General features: G+C 34.8%; 1 protein-coding gene across 1 annotated transcript; it reads right to left on the bottom strand.

Annotated features, from left to right (window-relative positions):
- Positions 1 to 8,622: 8,622 nt before the first annotated feature.
- Positions 8,623 to 10,717, bottom strand: LOC120188048 (protein PHYTOCHROME KINASE SUBSTRATE 4-like). Its single transcript, XM_039191590.1, has 2 exons — positions 9,188 to 10,717; positions 8,623 to 8,656 (listed from the first exon to the last, which is right to left on the bottom strand). Exon 1 carries the CDS (start codon positions 10,541 to 10,543, stop codon positions 9,191 to 9,193), a length of 1,353 nt encoding a protein of 450 aa, XP_039047521.1. The 5' UTR covers positions 10,544 to 10,717; the 3' UTR covers positions 8,623 to 8,656; positions 9,188 to 9,190.
- Between the last annotated feature and the right edge of the window lie 3,766 nt (positions 10,718 to 14,483).

Genomic DNA, 14,483 nt, shown 5'->3' with positions numbered 1-14,483 from the left:
TTCTACAAAGAACACTATTTCCCTTAAACTTGAGAGAAGCATTGTCGTCATTGCTTAAAATAACTAAGTAAATAATGAAACTAAATGCAATTTCATGCTATGTAAAAATGAAAACAAAAGGAGGTACCTCGATTTCTATAGTGGTGGCGGTGTTGCAGTGGAGGTGCTTACAGTTCCACGCCTGGTGCACTTACGTAGTGAAGTGGGGCTGGATTCCAGATATATTGAGTAATATGAGGTAATAGAGGTGTTGATGCTCCCCGCTAAAGACTTGATACGACGGCTAGTTCTACGCGTTGAATGAGGCTCTGATGTTACATCTTGGTTGGGGGCTGCACGAGATGACTCAATAGGAACAACATGAGATGGGGGCTGGGTTGTGGGGTCTTGCACGAGCTTAACATTCATAGGATCGACATCATCAGGTTCAAGGGTTGCCTCAGTATCATCAATTGCTGGCAGAATTTCATCCGGGAAACCTGTGAAGTTTCTTCCACATGAGGGATCATCTCCTGAAAGATTGAATCCACAAAAACATTCTTTTGCTTGAAGTAGCCAAAAAATTATTTAAATCACCCATGAGAGCACTCAATTGAGTTCTTTTTTGTGGGACAGATTCTTCGAAGGCAAGCAGTCTTACCTCCGCATTGTGGGGTTCATCTTCCTTGTACTCCCTAGTGTTAGATGCCTTGGATTTGGGTTTAAACAATCCCAATAGAATGGGAAGCCGTGCTCTAGTGATGCCTGACACTCGAAACAAAAGCTTGTCAAAACCACTTTCAACTACCTTCTTTTTTGGGATAATTCCGTGATAAAATTTGGGAACATCAAAGAACTAGATTTATTTCCTAGACACTTATAAACTTTCTCAACAATTATGCAACCCACATCAATTGAACTAGTAACCATAATAGAATGTAATAACATTATACGAGGAAGGATTACCGTGGTGTTATGGGAAGTCAATATTAACTTGTGTTTTATAAAGTGGTTCCACAATTTCGCGCAAGGTTGGAGACACTCCCGATTGATAGAAAATAGCTAGTTTGATCGTCATTCCATTCGGTATTCGATAAACACAAATCGTCAAGTATACCATCGTACGTCGCACTATCGGCTTTTTTTTCAAGATCAACATGTTGATTAATAACGTCCTATAAGTGAAAATAACAGTTAATGGTCAACAATGTATAACAAATATAGTGACCCCTAACAAAAATAACATGTTGGTTGGGTTCTAAGATGTTCGCATAAAACTCCTTAACTAATGAGGTGTTGGCGGTGTCGGGATGCCACGTAAACTTTTCCATTTATGAGGATCGATGATGTCCATGAAATCCATCCCAAAACCGTTGTCTTGATCTTCGGTGAAAATAAACCCAACTCTTGAAGAAAGGTGAACTATTGAGGAATAGTTATTTCGGCTCTTGAAGGTCGTGTTACACTGATTTGGAAGTAGAAAGAACAAAAAGTTGAGAGCTTTTCTTGCTTTCAACAATGTCGTCGATGTAGAGGAAAAGAGATAAGAAGATGAAAAGTTAAAAGAAATAGTAAAAGAGAGAGAATGAGTGCATGATTGAAAAGAGGTGAGTGGATGGGATTAAATGGGTAGGTTAAAAAGTAAATAGTAAGCATTAAATGAGGGGTAAATGGACAAATCAAAGAAGGAAATAAAAATAAAATAAAGGAATAAAGTGTAAAAAGAATATTTCCCTCCTAATTTTTGTCTTTTCTTCCATTGGTAACCGTTCCATCATTTATGAATGAGCTCTAGTGGGTGTCTACAATACAAAACAATTTGTAAATATCCATGAATAATAAAAATAAGAAAAATAAAAATATAAAAAAATGCTTTATTTATGTACAAACAACAAAATCCAATGTCGTGGCATTGAAATTTGTTTCACAGGGTGGGCACACTCAAACATCGTGTAGGTAAAACATAGTTTTATCTCGCAAAGGCGGAACTCCATTGTAAACTTTCAATCGGTGATCATTGACTTTAAAGATCGTCCCATCATCTATATTTTTATATCAATTACTCCATGAGGGTAGACGTGATGCACCTCAAATGGTCCTAACGATCTAGATTTGAGCTTTCTAGGGAATAACTTAAGCCTTGAATTGTAAACTAATACTTGTTGTATAACATGAAAATGTCGTGGCATCATCATTTGGTCATGCCACTTTGTAGTCTTTTCTTTGTATAGCTTGGCATTCTCATACGCTTGTGCCCTGAAATCTTCCATCTCATTAAGCTCAATCAATCTTTGTTTCCCAACTAATTGAACATCAAAATTTAGCCTCTTAATGGCCCAATACGCCTTGTGTTCTAACTCAACAGGGAGGTGGCAGGCCTTCCCATACACCAACTTGAAGTGTGACATGCCCAGATGAGTATTAAAAGCTATTATATATATCCAGAGTGCCTCATCTAACTTTGGTGACCAATTCGTCCACCTCAGATTCACCATGTTTTCTAAGATTTGCTTTATCTCGCGGTTGGAAATTTTAGCTTGGCCATTCGTCTGTGGATGATATGCCATGAAAATCTTGTGACAGACTCTATATCTCCTCAATGCCTTAGCAATCAACTTGTTACCAAAGTGGGTTCCCTCGTCGCTAATGATGGCTCGAGGCACTCCAATTGTGTAAAAACTTAAGAACAGTTTTGGAATAATTATTTGATGTTGCAATCTCCTCCACTCACTCAGATACATAATCCATAGCAAGCAATATGTACAAATCACCATAAGAAGATGGGAACAGTCCCATGAAGTCAATACCCCAAACATCAAATAGCTCAATCTCCATAATGCCTTGCAATCGCCTTTCATATCGCCTGGATATCTTTCAAGTGCGTTGACATTGATCACAAGATTTGTAAAATGTTTAAGCATCTTTGAACAATGTTGTCCAATAAAAGCCTGATTGCAAAACCTTGACAGCGGTCCTCACTCCTCCAAAATAGCCTTCACTTTAGGCCGTGTGACAATGGTATAGGATGTCCTGTTGCTCGTCTTCAGGTACACATCATCTAATGATTTGGTATGTGCAATGCTTGAATAAATATGGCTCATCAAAAAAGTAGAACCTTTCATTATGCTTGAACTTTTTCTTGCCCTGGTTGTTAAATTCAAAAGGCATTATACAACTAACAAGAAAATTAACAAGGTCAGCATACCACGGGATTGCCATGGCATATAAAATTTTCTCATCAAGGAATTACTCTTGAATATACAATGTCATGGCATTCATAATTGCTTTCTAGCCTAGATAAATGATCGAAAACTTGATTCTTAGTACCTTTTCTATCTACAACCTCTAAGTCAAATTCTTACAAAAGTAAGATCCGCATAATAAGTCTAGTCTTGGCATCCTTTTTGTTCACTAAGTATTTTATATCTGAGTGATCAGTTTGAACAATAAACTTAGTTCCTATTAGGTATGGTTTAAACTTATGAAATACAAATACCACATCAAGTAATTGGTTTTCAATAGTTGTGTAATTCATTTGTGCCTCATTCAAGGTACGACTAGCATAATATATAACATGAAAAATTTTACATTGGCGTTGTCCCAAGACAGTTCCTATGGAATAATCCCTTACGTCATACATTAACTCAAATGGTGATGTCCAGTTTAGAGGAACTACAATAGGCATTGAGATCAATCGTTGCTTCATCTTAGTAAATACGCCTAGGAAAAACTTGTCGAACACAAAGGGTTAGTTTTGTTGAAGCAAGTACATAAGGTCTTAGAGATTTTCGAAAAATCCTTGATGAATCTTTTATAAAAGCCAGCGTGTCCAAGAAAACTCATGATGCCCTTGGAAGAGGTAGGTGGTGGTAATTTTTTAATCACTTAAATCTTAGCTTTATCCACCTCAATGCCCTTATGGGATATATTGTGTCCTAATACAATGCCCTCAGTCACCATGAAGTGACATTTCTCCCAGTTCAAAACCAGGTCAGCCTCCTCACATCTTTTAAGAACATTTTCCAAATTACCAAGGCATCGCTCGAATTCATCTCTAGAAACAGAGAAATCATACATGAATATCTCAAGGAAGTCCTCAACCATGTTAGAAAAGATGACTTGCGTGCAAACTGAAAAGTTGTTGGGCATTACAAAGTCCAAAAAGGATCCTCCTAAAGGAAAAAGTACCATAGGGACATATGATTGTGGTCTTCTCCTAGTCCTCTGTTGTAATGGTAATTTGATTGTACCCAGAATACCCATCTAAGAAGCAGTACAATGCTTTACCGGCCAATTAATCCAGCATTTGATTGATGAAGGGTAGAGGCAAATGGTCATTCTTTGTAGCTTTGTTGAGCTTACAATAATCCATGTATATCCTTCAACCAGAGACACTGCGCGAGGGCAATATCTTATTATCTTCATTGGTTACCATAGTCGTGCCATCTTTCTTGAGCACACACTGGACAATGCTCAACCATGAGCTACTAGATATGGGGTAAATCACTCCAGCTTCAAGCCATTTAATTATTTCTTTAATCACCACTTTATTCATGACTGGATTGAGTCTTCGTTGTGGTTCTATCGAGTTGCCATGATATTCTTTTAACAAGATCGTATGTATGCAAATTGTGGGACTAATCCCCTTCAAATTAGCCATAGTTCATCCAAGTGCTTTTTTATGCTGTGAAAAAACACTTAATAAACTTTGTTCTTGGTTAGTAGTAAGGCTAGAGGAAATAATCACAGGGAAATTATTTTCACTACCCAAGTAAACATATTTAAGATGACCTAGAAAAGGCTTTAGCTCCAGGGTAGTTGCATGCAATAATGATGGCTTAGGAGGAATAAATTCATCAAAATCAAGGGGTTCAAAGTGCATACATGATCTAGCTACTAGTAAGCTAGATTACTTCACCCCAACTGGTAATTTGTCGTGCTCCTCTATGCTTTCATCGTCATTAGGTCATTCATTGTCTGCTAACTGGATGAAATTGCTTTGGCAAAGTTGTTCGGTTTCTTCTTCCATCAAGGAGTTCATTTCAAAAATATCTTGGAATTCTTCAGAGTCATCAACATACTGGAGAGTACGAAAAACATTCGTTCAGTAGAGCGTTGTATGTTTTTCAACATATTAGTGATAACTGAGAGTTGAGCGAACACTGAGTCCTTGGTATCTAACTCAAGTACCCCAGGTGCTTTTCTCTCAGTTGTAAGCCTTGAGGAAGGAAATTGATAGTCATTATTGGTAATTCTATCCAAAATATCAAATGTCTCAGTAGGTGATTTATCAAGCAATTTCCCATTTGCCGAGGCATCGAGCATCATCCTCATGTGGGCATTGACTCCATTATAAAACATAACTACTTGAGTCCAGTCATGAAAACCATCATTAGAACAAAACAAACCCTTGTAACGATCCCAACATTTATACATAGATTCGTCATTACCTTGGCAAAATGATGACATGTCATTCCTTAGCTGAGTGTTCATGCTGGACGGGTTATAGCGAAATAGAAAACTTTTACAAAGATCTACCCATGAATCCATCGAACCAGATGGAACACCACTCAACCAAGCCCTCACATCTTCATGCACTCCTTGTTGGCTGAAAGAATCACAAACCTATAAAAAGTTGTGAATAAGCTGCCTATCATTTTCAATTTGCATGCCCCCAAATTGCCCTATATAATTTCCATATTGAACATCACAGGTTTGAGTTCGAAATGGGTTGCTTGAATTTCTGGTACCACAATTCCAGGATTTAAATCATCTAGCATAGGATTCAAATGGTCGCGAATAGAACGAGGCCTATCAGCAGGCCCAACATTGTAAAATTACTCAACATTCTGATCGACTTCTTCTTGACCAATGCCCCAGTTCCCAATGCGATACATATTTGCTTGAGCACGTTAAGAATATCTCATTTTCCTAAAAGTCTCTCAATCTCAGGTTCAATTGGCTCTAATGGAATGCCTTATGATCATACACAAAGTAAGCCTGAAAAAGAATAAAGTAAAATATCAAGTAAAATATACAAAAATAAAGAAGGAAAATAAAATTCTATGGCAAACTAATTAACTTCACGTTGTCAACGACACCAAAAACTTGTGTGTTGTGAGTACTAATAAATTATATGCAAATGATATGCAAGTATATATAATCACAATAACTAATATAATGATAAGTTAGTATCGTCCTCCGGGATTGGTGGAAATTATGTGTTTGACCACATCACTACACTAATTTATCTAAGTACAGAAATGATATATACACTGATGATGCTTCATTAATAGAGATATGAGGGTGAATGGGATTATGGTAAAGGAATGTAATTATGTCGTGGAAAGAGAACAGTTTATAATGAGAAAATTGAAAATACTAAGGCAATGTAAAATAGTAAAAATATCAAATAAATGGAATAGCTTGATAATCCTCAAACGGGAAACTACTTCTCGAATAAATTGTGGGGAGTCACTTAAGGAGTTGAAAACTTATCTTTCTAGCTGATCTAATCTTCTAATTCTTTACTTGTTTGACAGAGTTTGCTAAAAGTGTTCTCGCTATATCTAGTCTAAGAACCTAACAGAATAGAATGTCACAACATCTCCTCTCAGTCTCAACTATGACAACCTACACTGTTGAAAACACACTACCCCTCTTAGTCGTTGAAATCCTAGCTTAGTCTCTCTCAAGTAATAAGGGATTAGGCCATAGTGATTAACTATACCCAATTTCTTATGTTAATCACACATAAGTTTCTCTCGAATACTTAAGAATTAGTGACTAGACTTCACTCAAACATCTAGTCCTTATTTAAGAAATATACACTCTCATGCCTTGTACATTCTTAGAAGATGAAGCACACATAAACAAAACAAGTAAAAACAAAAGATAAACATTCATCAACCATTAAAATAAAGTTTCAAGCATCCATTGAATGAACCCCACCAAATATAGCTTAGTTCATGGTTGGGTTTGAACAAACCATGGAGTATACCCAATTGTTCATTCGACCTTACAACCCAAATAAAGTTTAAAGCTTTAAAAATGGAGCAAAGGTTGGAAAAGAAAGAACTAGGTGTACACGGCCGAAACTTCCTTCAAGCCACCATGAACGGCTATAGCGCGAGCTCTTCTCGGATGCTATGTCACTCCCTCAAGCTTCACCAATGGAGGAACACCAATAAAAATTGAGAAAGAAGAAAAAAAGAGCTGACGTGCTTTAATGGCGGTAGAGAAAATGGAGAAGATGATGATTTTCCAAGATTGTCTCTCTCTTTTGTGAGGTGTCCTTATAAATAAAACATCTAGGGGTATTCTTGGGAAATTTTTCACTCAAAATACCCATCATACCCCCAAATTCATTCCTTGTGCGTGAAGTTTATCCCCATAGGTGGTAGTGGGCCCCATTCAGACGGTTACTAGCAATAGACACGTGCTTTGACATCTGTCATCTTGTGAAAAATATATCTTTTTCTTTTTCTGCGCTAGAAATGCCAAGGCATTGCAGTCTGCTTCAGCAATATGTGATGATGCGACATTCTTCTTAGTTTTCCCTATGATTCTTGTTCCTACACATCACTAATCATCCACACCTTTCCCATGATATAAAACCTTAACAAAGTAAAAATAACACAATCACCACAAATGCAACTACATGCAACTACATGAATCTAAAATGACCTATATTAACCCTTGGACAAACAATAACTTAAGTGAAAAAATCCTTAAAAGTAGCCTTTTTATAGAGTTATCAGCTAGGTCTCAGGTCAAGTCACTTTATGACATTTCCTCAATTAAAGGGGACAAATATTGTACCCTGCTAAAAATTTTCTATAGACATCATCCACGTACCTCACAAACACCAGAGGACCCCAAAGCATACCTAACCCTCCGACATCAAGTGAACTCTAGAAGATGTAAAGGGAGCATCTCCAGAGAAAAGATCTCAAAGAGCTAAACCTTGGGAATGTGGGACTAGTAGATGTGACTTTTGACATGTCCACATGACCTATCAAAACAAAATCCACACCCTCTTGACCATATCCATTTAGTTTGTGAGTTTATGAGTAGCCAATATAATCCTACGAATGAACATGCACTAACGAGTCTTTATATAACATCTCGAGCATGACCGAGAAACGTGATACAGCCTAAATGAAATCACCTCACCTTAACTCTTATATGTTCTACCTCTTCAGGGAGAATGAGCACTCTGACACCAGTGAATGACCGATTTACCATCAACTGTAACTATTTACTTAAATTATAAATGGCGAATTGTTAATAATCGTCATAATTCATTTGAACTCATCAACAAATATATTAATATATAATTTTATATATCGTTAATGAATTAAATGATGAGTTATTATAAAAAATTAACATTATTATTTTTTAACAATGTGATAACATTTAATCCACTAATATTACATAAATATATAAATCGATGTATTAACCCTATTAAAGTCTATTTACATTACAGAAATTTTTAATATAATTTATTCATACAATTTGGAGATGAAAGTTGTGACTAAAGTAAAAATTATATATAAAAAATGATGGGAAAGGCCCACACCAGAGCATGAGTAAATTTTGGCATAAGAATAAGAAAGAGTAAAGCGTGAAAGACAGGCATACAAAAATATATGAAATAATAGAGAAGAGAAAAGATGTAATATGTTCAACGGGATTGGTTCAAATGGAAATCAACTTATAATCGTTTAATTAGGTTTTGAATTCGAGTTTTTATATATGTAGAAAAAATTTGCTCAGAGATTCCATCAAAGCCAAATGTGCGACTTAGGTCGGTCCGAATTAATCAGGTCGAAGTTTTGGGAATCATAAATAGCAGCAAAAAAGGATAAACCACGTATTTAGTACCTATACTATCAGTTTTGATCCGTTTTAGTATTTAAACTTTCAATTTTTTCAAAATCATACCTATCATTTAGTTTTTGTTTCATTTTAGTATTCCGTTAAAAACTTAATGTTAAATTTTGAAAATTGAAAGTTTAGGCACTAAAGATAATCAAAACTGATAGATTAGGTACTAAACGCGTTAAATTTTTAACACGGAGTATTAAAATAAAATAAAAACTAAACGTTAAATATGATTTTAAAATAATTAAAATTTTTTATATTAAAACAAATCAAAATTTATAGTTTAAATACTGAACGCGTAGTGTACCCAAAAAGAAAAGATGTATTATGGCACAAAAGGCAGGGACAAACGGGCAAGCGGTGGTTTGTTCACATTGCCCACATGCTTTGATGAGGTATCTGCCTGTCCGTGAGGGGGCACGTACTTGACTGGATTTGGCCCCACGCTCACCGCCTTCTCGCAACGACAGCTCAACAACCCCCCATTCCCCGATTTCTTCTTCCCACCATTGCTAACCCCTGTGGCTGAGCCTCTCATGTTCATGTTCATCATCTCCTCCGCTTCAACTGACCCTCTCTCCAACCCTTCTGCCGTCGTCACGCTCCACTCTATGCTAGCCTCGCTCGGTTCGTAACACTCGGTTGTCATTGGCGAATAGGTACCTGAGCCGTTGCCCGAACCTCCTATCGATCTTCTTATGTTGAAGTTGGACGCCTCGTCCAACGAATCTCGACGATGGTACAGTGGATTCGACGTGGAAAAGCTCTCGATTTCGAACAAGTCTGAGCTGGTATCACTGCCAACATCATCGTCAGCTATGGAAGTTCGGGGAACCAGTTTCTTTGGATTCGAAATAGATGGTGATTCATCGGATGGTCGGAACAACTCCAACGAGTGTCGAGGTGGATAATTGTGATCATCAAGAGAATTATGGTTTCTATTATGTTGGTTAAGTATTGGAAACGTGAAACCAGCAGTAGTAACGGCGGAGCCACCATCACTTATCATCAGGGGTCTTGCTGTTGCAGTAGCAATCACACGCTGTCCTAAGCTAGAACGAAACTGATTCTCAACTGAGATCCTGTAAGGATTACAGGCTAATAGTATCTCTTCACGTTTCTGATCATGGTGTATGATATTGCGTTTCTGATTGGAACCCAAGGGTGTTTTCGGCTCAACTTGAACGGACTTCTTACCGGAGCAGGGACACCTTCGTCCCCAAAGCCATTTCATTTTACTGGACCCTTTTGTCTTGTGATCAGTTGTTGTAGGAGTTTTCATGATCATAGACACCGGAATCGCACCAGGAGGATTCGACAATAAACCAGTCTGGCTGTTCCAACTAGCCTCAGGCGAAGCCGTCGGTGTTGCATGGAACGAACGAGCTCGGTGGCTCCTGCCATAACCATACCCATCAGCAACTGACGAAGCAGAAGAGAATCTACCGGCTAACGCCGAGGCAGAAATATCACACCGGAGCTCCGGTGAAATAGGATCCTTCATTGGAGAATTTCTTTTGCACACTCTTGCATCGCCGTTGGTTTCATCGAAGTATCTCTGTGCATCGAAAATGCTAATGTCCATGTCTTCATCTGCAGATACGTCTACCAGGGAGCGTTCTTGAGAGCTTCTTACTCCATTGATGCTTTGTACTATTAGTTTTGGATTTCCCATCATCTTCAACCAGAATGAAAGAAATTAAGGAGGACGACAATGGATATATGGGTATAGAATTGTGTATCAAGTACGCATATTTACAGGTGTATATGTAGAGGCTTGATACGATGTTTATCCAAAACATCAATCATACACTACGAAGCGTACTCCAGCACCTGCGGTCAATTTTTTCTACCAAATGATGAAACCAACATTCCCTGTTTATTCCATAAATACATGAATACATTTTATTACAAAACTAGTGATTTCGGTGATAAAACAATTATTGTTTTTCTATGAGATCTCATGTTGGATAACTACGAATATCAAGGGTGTAAGTGTTCAATGTCAAACACTTGAGAGTTATCTTTAAATCGATACTATCATATACTTACCTCATTAATACAATATATACATTAGGATCCACTAACACAATGTAAAACTCGTTAGTTTTACATAAATTTAAAACCGTTTGATAAATAAAAATAGATGATTGATATTAATTTATCCAATGATAAATCTGTGTAAAACTAAAAAAAAATTATGTGTGTGTGAAGCCATTTAAGCTTTAATTCATAATCACATGTAGGAATGTTTTTCCATGGGAATCGACTCCATTTTATAAATATTTAAATTCATCTATAAATTATGCATTTAGTCATTCAATTATTCAATCGGTTTTATTTTGGTTATTCAATTATTTTTTATTTTAAAATCATACTTAACGTTATGTATTGGTTTTATTCTGATCACCCACAATTTGAAAGTTAACAGAACTACTAATATAGTATTTTTCTCACTGATGACATGGCATTACCTTATGATGATACATCAACATCACCTTTAATTTTTTAACAATGGGTGCTCAAAATGAAATCAAAACCTAATTTTATGTATGATTTTGAAAAAGATAATTGAATGACTAAAATAGAAACGAATAATTAGATGACTAAATGTGTACTTTACCCTTTTATTTAATACATTATTATTTGGTTTTGACTCAAACCACGAAATAATCTTTTCAATTCTAGCTTGATAGTTTTAAATTTTAAAGAAAATTATATATTATTTTAATTTTTGTGGAATTAAATCAAATATACTTATAAAATTATAAAAATGAGTTAAAATTTATTTACACCTAATATAAATTTTTAATTTAATATCATTTTTAGATCATTGGATAAGTGAAAATAAACAACTGAGATTATTTCTTTATTTTTCGGTAAATATATTCTTATTTCTCACTATTAATGTTATTTATCAATTTTCACTTATTCAATTATCATAAAAAATATAAAATTAAAAAAACTTTATATGGTATAAATAGACCCCGCCTCTATAAAAGTTATAATATATATATATATATAAGACCTATAAAATTAAAATATATGTTATAAACTCTTATAGAAATAATTATAAAATTTTAAAAATAATAAATTACCAGAGAGAGTGGATTTTATTTAAACCTACCTAAAAATTCAACAAAAATATTATCTGAATGAAAATCGATTAAAAATATCATCCCAATAAAATGAATTATTAATAAGAAAAATCAAGTCTCATAAAACTGAAAGTTGGGTTGACAACTATAATATAGTATAAATTATTGAAGTGGTCACTTTTTGTTATTTTGATTACCAAATTTAAAAAAATAATATTTTAATTATTTGTATTATTATTTTGTAACATTTTGATCACTTGCGTTCAATATTATTAATTTAATAACGTGACATATTAATAAAAAAAAGTTTAATTTTAAATTTGACTTAAACTTTAGATAAAATATTAATTTGACATTTAAATTTAAGATAAATATCAATTTGACCATTAAACTTTAGATAAAATATAATTTGTCATTTATCATCTTATCAAACAAACAAGTTTTACAAATATCAAATGATTCAAAATCAAATGAATTCAAAATTTCATCTTGATTGAATTTTGAAATGTGTTCTCATTTATTAGGGGTTAAGCCTTGGGTTCAATTATAGGTTTGGTTTTAGCATTAAATTTTATAGTCTTTTCATTTCCCTTTTCTTTTCCTTTTTTCCTTAAAGACATTTCCCTTTTAAACCATCAGAACGTGGTTAGACTTAGATTTAATATTCTGTTGTCTTAAGTATCATATACAAGTTATAAATTGATTTTTCAATCTTATTCATGTTGTAGTTCATGAGAAATTAGTCATAACTTTCAAGTAATGAATTCAAGATCAAATTAGTTTCCAACTCTTGACCCAATGGAAATCTGTTGAACCATGCTTTATAATATTTTGATATAACAAATTAAGGCAAAATATTTTTGAACTTGATTGAATTTGTTCAAAGTTTTCAAAAATAATTCAAAGTCCATTAAACTAGAATTTGAGTACAAAACAGTTTTCTGGGTACGTAGTACCGATATTGTTCTTACAATATCGATACTATATGAACAGTACCGATATTGTTCATGTGGTACCGATACCAAAGGTAAGAGAAGTATCGATACTCTCTAGGCAGTATCAATACTACCAGTTGTTTTCCAAATGACTCAAATTCTAGAATGCAAAATAGGTACCGATACTTAAGGGGTATCGATACTACTTTACACAGAGGTATCGATACCACTTTACACAGAGGTATCGATACCATGAAGCATAGTATCGATACTGGTCAAGCCCAACGATATTCAATGACTAGTTTATTTAAATATTACAAAGGTAATATCGATACTCATTAAAGGAGTACTGATACTCCCTATTCTGGGTAGTTTTATTTTATAGAAAATTAATCCCCAATGACTCCAAAACATCCTCAACGGTTAGGAACAACAACAAACTCATTCCAACATATAAAAACAAGTTGAGGACACTTGAATAAGGTTAGACAACACCTATCCAAGTAATCAAACACAATAGAAGAGTTTTTCATTCTTATTTTCCTTTTTCTTGTAAATATTAGTGTTTTAATGAGCTTAAATTTTGTAAACACCTTCTTTTAAGAGGTTTTGTTGTTTACAGGGAATTAGTTCTAGCTTAGCCTTTGAAAAGCCAGGGATTTGTAAAGATTATCTCTTTGTCCTAGAAAAAGAAAGAATAAAATAGTGAATTTGCTAGAAAATCCTAACTAAGGAGCTTAGGTAGTGGATGTAAACTTGGTTGAGAAGTCAAACCACTATAAATACTTTTGCAAATTGTTTCATCTTTATACTCCTTACTCCCTAAACACGAAAAGCCAATTCACCCCCTCTTGGCAAATTATTCATTTAATCAATTTGAGCTTCATCAATCCCGACAATTGGTATTAGAACTTAACTCATTAGAAGGTCTAAAAACCTTGAGACAATCCTTAAAGAAGCTCTATCCATTTCTTACACAACCGAGAAGATGGCTTTCACCTCCAGCTTGTTCTACATGAAAGACTCCAAATCAATCGACAATCCTCCATACTTCAATAGAGCCAACTACCATCATTGGAAGAAATTAATGAAGCTATTTATCCAATCCAAAGATCTTGATGCATGATAGATGATCGAGAATGGTTACTATTCTCCAAAGAAGAAGACAAAGGAGTAGAGTGCCCAAGAATGGAAGAAAGCTCAACAAAATGTCAAGGCCATGCACATTTTTGTGTGTATTTGCTCTCGATGTCTATGAAGGCGTTACTTCTTGTTAAAATGCCAACGATATTTGGAATAAGCTCGAGGAACTTCATGGTGACAAGAAAGAAGAACCACCAAAGGTAGTGTTCTTAATGGCTCTTAAAGAGCCCAAGGTATATTCTAACTCTAATGACTCTGATTCATATTCTTTTGATGAGTTACAAGATGCATATGTTGAATTATTTTTGGAGTTTGAGACCATGAACTCCAAATACAAGAAAATGATTTCAAAACTTAAAGTCAAAAACGATTTTCTTTTGAAAGCAAAAGTTGATTTTGAAAAACAAAATGAAATTTTGAAAAATGATTTAAATCTTTCAAT

This window comes from Hibiscus syriacus, unplaced genomic scaffold (genome assembly GCF_006381635.1).
Source record: "Hibiscus syriacus cultivar Baekdansim isolate YM2019G1 unplaced genomic scaffold, ASM638163v2 tig00116937_pilon, whole genome shotgun sequence".
Classification (NCBI taxonomy): domain Eukaryota; kingdom Viridiplantae; phylum Streptophyta; class Magnoliopsida; order Malvales; family Malvaceae; genus Hibiscus; species Hibiscus syriacus.
The sequence above is the reverse complement of the archived record's forward strand: the minus strand, read 5'-3'. Positions and strand labels throughout refer to the sequence as shown.